Below are 9391 nucleotides of genomic sequence, written 5' to 3'. Positions count from 1 at the left end.
ATCCTCCAATTGGGTGGAACAGCAAGGTAGGTTCTGATGAGTCCTCTCTCGCCCAAGTTATGCATCCATCATGGAATGGGCTTAATTATTTAACGTTAGCTTTGCAATCGTTAATGCTGTTGGAAAAAAACATCCTTAGGGAAATAACAAAAATACTATTTCTATTTGTTATATCGATACTACAGACCCCAGCCCATAGTGCACGTTTTAACATTTTCTTTTAACCACATTACCTGTCTGATTGCCTTTTTCCATTGCCTCTTCGTTCCTATCCTGTTTAATGTGCCTCGATTTTTAAAAAAAATAATCAATAATTATCCCAGTAGAGTTGAATTGCAACAATCGCATATTGATTGAATAGCCTAGGTAGATACTAACCAGCAGCGAAGCCATGTCTATTGCTGCTCATGTATCCTGCAATCAGACTCGAAACATCGAAGGAAACTTGATGGGTAACACTGGGGAACATCTGACTCTGAAGCCACGTTATAAAACGGTGAGCTGCAGAAGGAAGTTCCGCCCATATGTTGGCTAAACAGAGCGGCAGAGCTGTTATCTGTTGTACTGAAAGGAATGAGGTGGGGGAGACCTCCTAAAATCGCGGTCGAAGCGCACTCTCACCTTACTACGGACTTTCAGTCCCTGTTCAAAGCAAAGTCTTTCCCCGTCAATGCAACACATTCACACTTAACACTTCTCTTTGCTTGTAAATACAGCTTCTGGCGGCTGTCTAAGGTCTACTATTTCCAGCTACTTGAATCGAACAAGGTAAGATTGTGTGCGCATGAACTTTGCTTTCTGATGTATCAAATGAACCGAGTTGGTTGTCAAAGCGGCTGCACCCTATGACATTAGGGATGGTGATTGTATGTGGCGTTACAGGGGCATAACATGCTCAAGATGTCTCACTAAGATAGTTCGCGTTCAGCAAATCGCACTTGCATGCAGCCGAACAAACATAGGAAGACTTTTTCTTCTTGTAAATGTAGACATCACACAAAAGGGAATCGAGAAAGATGAGCTGGAACGGCGCACTGTGTCTACTGGTAACTACTCTGGAAATGCATTGTTGCTAAACACAAATTGTCGCCTTCAAAGAGCAACTGTGCAATTGTGTGAATAATGTGGATGCCAGTGCTGCTTCTGAATGTGATACTAACATGTATCAGTGGCAGTACAAAGATGTAGGGCAACAGCAGGTGCTGTACAGAAAGAAACAACCTAGCTAGCTTTACAAAGTCTCGTAACAAACGATACTTCCATTATTGGAGATATCTTGCGGTGTGCAATATATATTCGGAGAATGGTGAATGGTTTACTGAAATGTATTTTAAAACTTTAAAAAAAGCCTGGAGTTCCTGTAACTTTGGTCAACATTGTGAGTCGCTAAGTGTTTGGCTTGACTTCTTGCCAAAAACAAAGATATTGTTACAAGTATTCTGCCTTTCTCTGATGGTACCAGCAAGGAATATTTCAGGCGTAATTAATACGGAGACTATAGATCTCAGATCTGTAGGGATTTGACGCTGGATGCTCAGCAGACTGACTCCACAGATGCTGCCCACATTTTATTGCTGCCACTCCAGTTATACCACAACTGCTGGCCTGAGACCAGTATCTGCAGCCTGTTAACTCAACTACATTGCTTTGGGCACGGGCACGCATGCAGAACTAAAGTTATGAGTATGGTGGCACAGTGGTTGGCACTGCTGCCTCACAGCGCCAGGGACCCAGGTTCAATTCCAGCCTTGGGTGACTGTTGGAGTTTGCACATTCTTTCCGTGTATGCGTGGGTTTCCTGCGAGTGCTCCAGTTTCCTCCCGCAGTCCAAAGATGTGAGCGTTAGGTTGATTGGTCATGCTAAATTGCTCCTTAGTGTCAGGAGGATGAGCAGAATAAATGTGTGGGGTTGTGGGAATAGAACTGGGTGGGATGTGGTCGGTACAGATTCGATGGGTCGAATAGCCTCCTTCTGTACTGTTGGGATTCTATTCTATGATGGTATGTGTGTTTCGTCCAAAAGCTCATTGCCAACTGATGTTTCACCCTGAGCCATTTTCTGGGCACCTTCTGGCAGTGATGGATTTAGAATAATAGAACCACTAGATTGCAGAAAGAGACTATTCACCCATTGAGTCTGCACCCATTCTCCAAAAGTGCATCCCACCCAGGCCCTTCCCTCCGATCTATCCCCATAACCCTGCATCTTTGCCACAGCGAATCCACCTAACCAACACATCTTTGGACACTAAGGGACAATTTAGAATGTCCAATCCACCTAACTGGCACATCTTTGGACTGTGGGATGAAACCGGAACGCTCAGAGGAAACCCATGCAGACACGGGGACAACGTGCAAACTCCACATAGACAGTCACCCAAGGCCAGAATTGAACCCAGGTCCCTGGCACTGTGAGGCAGCAGTGCTAACCACTGTGCCACCGTGCCGCCCACTCTCAGGGATACCAGCATTAAAAACACAATGCAGAAACAAGGAAAGCAAGTTGGCTCACCTCAACTCATCCGTTTAGAAAATCTACAACCCAGCCCCAACTTGTCGCTTAAGTCATTGCAAGACTTTATCTCCACTATGCCAGCTGGGAGCCTACACCAAGTCCTAATAAGTGGGCACCTGAACACTTTTAGGATCTGGCTTGAACTCCGTGTCTGTGAATCCTATTAGAGAGGATTTGACATTTCTCGTTTCCCAATATTTGGCAGGCAGACTGACTCTCTGTGTCACTTTCATGTGGAAAGCATTTTGCATGGGTCAGGTCAATTGGTATCAGAATTGCTCACATACAGTGTGTATAAAGAACTCTTATTTACATGGCCAGAATAAAAATAAGATTGAAGTGATCTAAAGACATGCAGCAAGATCCTGCATAAATCAGTACAGAGAATAGATCAGTATCGCATCTTTGATCATAGATTTGGAATGGAAACCACTGCAGCAAAGGAAGGAGAGAATTAGACTGCCATGTTCTTTAAAATACTGTGGAATTGGCAGGAACAATTACCTGATCTCCTCCAATGACAAAACACAAGGTAGTCATCCATACCAACTACAAAGTCCATTTGTATCCATTTGCGTATCAACAATCTTGCTTTCCCGTGACAATCCTGGAATGGAACAAGCTACCAAAGGAAATAGCCACAACATCATCACTTTTCTTTAATATGAGGCTTGGTCAGCATTTATTGCCCATCTTTAATTGCCCTTGGTGGTAGTGAACCACTTCCTTGCACCATTGCCGCCCATGTGGTGTCAGATAGATACACCCACAGTGCTGTAGGAAGGGAGTTCCAGGATTTTGACCCAGCATCAGTGAAGGAACAGTGACATTGCTCCAAGTCAGGATGATGTTGTTTACTTTGCCTAGGTCAATCCAGGTGGTCCTTCCAGTTTCATTCCCTTTCCTGCTTTCATTTGCTGTAATTTGATGCAACTCAATGGTTTGCAAGGCCACTTAAGAGTTAACCACATTGCTGTCATGGAAAGGCCAGACCAGGTGAGGATGGCAGACTCGAGGGAACCAGTGAACCAGATCCGTTTTCATCACCATGGGAATAGAGGGATATGGATTGTGTAGAGAAAAAAGGTCTTTAGTTTAGAAAGGCGTAATATGTCAGCACAGGCTTGGTGGGCTGAAGGGCCTGTTCCTGTGCTATACTGTTCTTCGTTCTTTGTTTCATGGTCGTCATTACTAGCCTTTAATTCCAAATTTATGAATTGAATTGAATTTCAACCAGCCGCCATGGTGGGAATGTAAACCTCTGTCCCAGGAAGGTTAGCGCTGGATCGCTAAAGTCATGTGACATTACCACTATAACACACATCCCCTCTTGAAATCGTCAAGAAACATCTTTAGCATATTTCCATTTAAACGTTTTGTTATCAGGACCATCATCTCAGCAGGTCCTGTCTGCTTCCACCAGCACTACCTACATAAATGTTGGGAGAATACCAGTATTAGTCTGTGATTCCGGCACAATTAAAACAGAAGCAAGGACTAAATGCCCCCACCAGGAATTTGTCAACATTTTGGTTGGCATAGTGTGTTTGGAGAGTTGCCTGTGTGGAATTTGCACCTTTCCCCATGTCTGCATGGGTTTCCACCCAGTGCTCCAGTTTCTTTCCACACTCCAAAGATGTAGATTGGCCATGCTAAATTGCAACTTGTTGTTCAAAAGATGTGCAAGTTGGGTTGATTAGTCATGGAAAATGTGTTATGGGGGAGGCAATGGTGTAGTGGTATTGTCACTGGATTATTAATCCAGAGAACCAAGGCAAGATCTGGGGACCCAAATTCAAATCCACCATGGCAGATGGTGATATTTGAATTCAATAAAAATTTGGAATTAAAAAGCCTAATGATGACCATGTAACAAAGGGGAATTAACCCAAAATAGGCTAATTTCTTGTAGTATTTGGAATTACCTACCGAATTTCCAGTATTTTTGTGCTTTATTTATTTAATTGAGGTGGTGGCATAGTGGTATTTTTACTGGTCTAGTAATCAGTGAAACCAGGGTAATGCTCTGGGGCCACATGTTTGAATCCCACTAGAGCAGATGGTGGATTTAATTCAATAAAAATCTAGAATTAAAAAGTCTATTGATGGCTATGAACCATTGTTGATAGTCGTAAAAACCCATCTGGTTCACTGATGTCCTTTAGTAAGAAGTCTCTCAACACCAAGTTAAAATCACGAGCTTTCAGAACGCTGCTCCTTCCTCAGGTGAGTGGTCAGGAGCAACATTCCAAAAGCTCCTGATTCCAAATAAATCTGATGGACGTTAAACTGGTGATGTGAGACTTCTTACTGTGCCACTCCCCCGCCCCCCACACACCAGTCCAACGCTGGCATCTCCACACAATGTACTTTAGAGAAGGAAATCTGCCGTCCTTACCTGGTCTGGCCTACATGTGACTCCAGATGCACAACAGTGTGGTTGACTTTCAAATGCTCACTGAAATGAAGGGCAGTTGGGAATGAGCAAAAAATGCTGGCCCAGCCAGCAATGCCCACATCCCGTAAATGAAAGAAAAAAAGCTAACCCAGTTCTTTAAAAAAAATACAACTATTGTCCTTTGCAGCTTAATGGATGCAATGCAAAATGGACATGTGGGGGATACAGGCGAACATTGTTATTGGGCTGAAATTCATTAAAAAAAAATACCTTTCAATAACATTCTGGAGTTTGGTTTTGGTTTTGACAGTAAACTGCGACCATGAGCTCGGATGCGGAAATGGCCGTGTTTGGGGTGGCGGCGACTTTCCTCCGAAAGCCTGAGAAGGAACGAATTGAGGCCCAAAATCGCCCCTTCGAGGCGAAGACTGCGTGCTACTGCGTCGACCCAAAACAGGAATTCACTAAAGGCACGATCAAGAGCAAGGATGGTGGTAAAATCGTCGTTGAAACCCAGGACAAGCAGGTATGTACTTCAGGGGGGACAGCTTAGTTAAACTTTAAGGAAGTTTTAATCGTATCACGTTCATTTCCCACAGAACCTAAGATCGAGATCTTTTGGTTCTTTTTGCAGACTGTGACTCTTAAAGATGACCAGGTCTTCCCAATGAATCCTCCAAAATTCGATAAAATCGAAGATATGGCCATGATGACCCACCTGAGTGAACCAGCCGTGCTGTTCAACCTCAAAGAGCGTTATGCAGCCTGGATGATCTATGTAAGTCAGTCCTCCATTGAGAGTTCAAAGCACAAACACTACTTGTTGCAAGAAGGTTTGAACAGAATTTTGAAGCGCTTCTCTGATTTTCTGATTCTCTTACTGTAGACCTACTCTGGGTTGTTCTGTGTCACGGTGAACCCTTACAAGTGGCTACCAGTGTACAACCCCGAGGTGGTGACCGGTTACAGAGGCAAGAAGCGACAAGAGACTCCTCCACACATCTTCTCCATCTCTGACAACGCCTATCAGTTCATGCAAACCGGTAAACTGGATTTATCATTTGTAATTGCAGCAATGAACATCTAGTTTGGCATTTCATCAGTTTAAATTAAATCCCGCTGATTTTCACGGGAGTGGGTGGGAGGGGTGGATGGGGAAATGTCCCCATTCTCCATCATTGCCCCTCTGCCCTTTGATAAGCAAGAGAACTGCCCCTGAAAAAAATTGATATTGACCAGGTGTTGATTAATAATTAATTAGCAGATTTCTTTAAAAAACTATTTGAAAAGTCAGAATATTTTATCTTCTACCTTTATCCCAATCTTTAATTTGCTCTGCCTAAAAATATTTTAAAGTGATTTTATTTTCCTGATTGGAAGTTGTGGAAATCCTTTAATCTGGTTGGCTGCTGAAACGCCTGATGATCTCACTGCTGACCAATGCCAGTAAATGCCCAGAGATGATCATTACAATCAGTTAGTCATAGAGTTATAGAGATATACAGCATGGAAACAGGCCCTTTGGCCTAACTCATCCATGCCGACCAGGTTTCCTAAACTGAACTCATCCTATTTGCTTGCGTTTGGCCCATATCCCTCCAAACCTTTCCCATCCATGTACCTGTCCAAATGTCTTTTAAATGTTGTAATTATACCCTGCCTCGAGCAGCACCTCTGGCAGCTCAGTCCATATACGCACCACCCTCTGTGTGAAAAGGTTGCCCCTCGGGTCCCTTTTAAATCTTTCCCCTCTCACCTTAAACCTATGCCCTCTAGTTTTGGACTCCCCTACCCTGGGGAAAAGACCTTGGCTATTCACCTTATCTATGCACGGGGAGGGGGGCTGGAGGGGGTGAGGTTGGGGAATGACAGTGTCATCAAAGCGATTGCTCGATTCTTCAGCCAGATTTACTTTGCGGCCAATGGTGAAAGGCCCTGCTTTGACTGCAAAATCCATGTCATGACATTTTGCACGGCTGGGTTCTTTATTTTCATAAAGCACGATAGCCAAAGGTTTGATGTTGATCCACGTTAGTGGCAGTGAGTTAACTTTATCCAACACAAAGTAAGTCTTGATATGCTGCAGCATTCAGGTGGTATTTTACAAGTTATATATGAGAATCATGTGTCCTCATTTTTGGCTTGTAAAATAGTTGTAGAGACAAAGCATCTGTACAACTAGCATTTCCTCCAAGTGTCTTGATCACTCCCCATGGCCTGAATATCTAGCTTGTTCTCTGTTCTCCTCAAATTTTCTATCTTGATCATTTGTCTTCCGTTTTTGTACCCCCTTTCTATTACCCAAGGCCACAACATTTCACTAGACCAATCATTGACTTACAACCATTCACCAATTATAGGCATAGCTCTTATACAAGAGGGCTTGACTCACGTTTCAGTCTAAAAACCCTTGATATCACTTACTTTCCCACTGCTGGACCTGTGATCAGTGTGGCTCTGCCATGTATTTATACAATAGACATATAATGGCCATGATGGCACCTTACCTTTACTCTTTATCATATTCCAACTAAAACACCCAGCTTTGGTTCTCATAGGAATGAAGTTGTCTCTCCTTGCTGTTTGCTCTTTTATTTTGGCTTGTCTTTTTAATTTAAATTATTTAACAATGTGACCCATTGCCCTCTTTTAATTATTTGTTTGTCCTTTCCTCATGTAATCTGCACCTTCAAGGAATAGTGGTCTCTTAGGTTGATGCAAAATGAAACAAAACTTGCATATGTATATAGATATTCCTGGGATTACATGATAGCAGTATTCTAACAAGAACATTTTCTATTTAGGTGCTTATCCTTGTAAGTTATTAATGTGTGTACTGGACGACTTCTAGACACTCTAAGTTATACTTGTTTTTTCTTTTCACAGACCGTGAGAATCAGTCTATTCTGATCACGTAAGATTTTTAAGTTCTTGTATACATACTTAGCACCTGGAACTTATGACTTCATTTTGATTTTTACAAAAGACCTCTGGAATGTTTTTCATTTTTTCCCTTTTCTGCCCCTAGCGGAGAATCCGGTGCCGGGAAGACTGTGAACACGAAACGTGTCATTCAGTATTTTGCCTCAGTGGCAGCCAGTGGCGATGCCAAAAAGAAGGAGCAAGCTGTCGGTTCACTCAAGGTAAATCAACACCCTCTGATTCAAGGGCATGGTTAAACTGAAGAAACCCCTCAAGGTTCAGATATAAAATGGCAGGAAATCCCTTGCTGATAATGTAATGGAAATAGTTTGCAGGCACAAGGTGATCAGCAGCACATCAGAAGGGTGTACATTTGGATGCAACTATGCCATGGTCTTTGATTAACATTTTACATAAAATGATGTTGGAAGTGCAACATGGAAAATGTCACTAGGCTTAACTAGCTAGTGTTGGTGATCATCGTCCACATGACTTAAAGTTCTATCTGTTCCCATTCCCCTGGGTGAGGAATGTGGAATGTGGGGACACAGTCTGAGAATGAGCGGCTGAACATTTAGGCCTGAGGTGAGGAGAATGTTCTTTCTTCAAATTATTGTGAATCTTTGGAATTCTCTACCCCAGAGGGTTGTGGTTTCTCCATTGTTGAATGTACTTAAGGTTGAGATGGACAGATGTGGGGGCGAAATTTTCCTGTCCCGCCTGCCACGGGAATCATAGCGGGTGGGACACACACCATGCAAAGGTCCATTGACCTCGAGTGAGATTTTCAGGTCTTGGGGCGAGTGCAGCCAGAAAATCCCACTCTTGGTCTTTTATGAAATCAAGGGTATAAGGGGAGTGGGGTGGAAAGTAGAGTTGCAGCCAAAGATCAGTCATGATTGTATTAAATGGCAGAGAAGCACACAGAACTATGAGATCTGCTCAGGCTCCTGTTTCTTTGTTCTTATCCTCCCCTTTCTTCAAGCATCTACTTAACCAATTGCTCAGCAATTCTATTCTTAAATTTTGACATGGTCTCAACCGCAGGTTTTATTCATACATCACAGTTAAGTTAATAGGACGGCACGGTGGCACAGTGGTTAGCACTGCTGCCTCACAGAGCCAAGGACCCGGGTTCGATTCCCGGCTTGGGTCACTATTTGTGTGGAGTCTGCACGTTCTCGCCATGTCTGCATAGGTTTCCTCCGGGTGCTCCGGTCTCCTCCCACAGTCCAAAGATGTGCAGGTTAGGTGGATTGGCCATGCTAAATTGCCCCTTAGTGTCGGGGACTAGCTAGGGTAAATGCATGGGGTTATTAGGATAGGGCCTGGATGGGATTGTGGTCGATTCAGACTCGATGGGCCGAATGGCCTCCTTCTGCACTGTCGGATTCTATGATTCTATGATAATGAGACATTCCAAGGTGCTTCCCAGGTGCATTACTTAACAAAATATGTCACCAGGCCACATGTCTGTGTGGATTTTGCACATTCTCCTCGTGTCTGCGTGGGTTTCCTCCGGGTGCTCCGGTTTCCTCCCACAGTCCAAAGATGTG

General features: G+C 43.5%; 1 protein-coding gene across 1 annotated transcript in view; it reads left to right on the top strand.

The window, feature by feature from the left end:
- LOC144501534 (myosin-4-like) overlaps positions 1-9391 on the top strand; it is a 33881-nt gene continuing 24490 nt past the window's right edge. Inside the window, exons 1-7 of the mRNA XM_078225355.1 lie at positions 1-26; positions 717-768; positions 5224-5439; positions 5548-5691; positions 5800-5956; positions 7800-7827; positions 7942-8056. Coding sequence (XP_078081481.1) covers positions 5236-5439; positions 5548-5691; positions 5800-5956; positions 7800-7827; positions 7942-8056 — 648 coding nt within the window. The 5' untranslated portion in view covers positions 1-26; positions 717-768; positions 5224-5235. The remainder of the gene's footprint in view (positions 27-716; positions 769-5223; positions 5440-5547; positions 5692-5799; positions 5957-7799; positions 7828-7941; positions 8057-9391) is intronic.

This window comes from Mustelus asterias, chromosome 12 (assembly GCF_964213995.1).
Source record: "Mustelus asterias chromosome 12, sMusAst1.hap1.1, whole genome shotgun sequence".
Classification (NCBI taxonomy): domain Eukaryota; kingdom Metazoa; phylum Chordata; class Chondrichthyes; order Carcharhiniformes; family Triakidae; genus Mustelus; species Mustelus asterias.
Note: the sequence above shows the minus strand (reverse complement) of the source record. Positions and strands in the feature narration are given on the sequence as shown.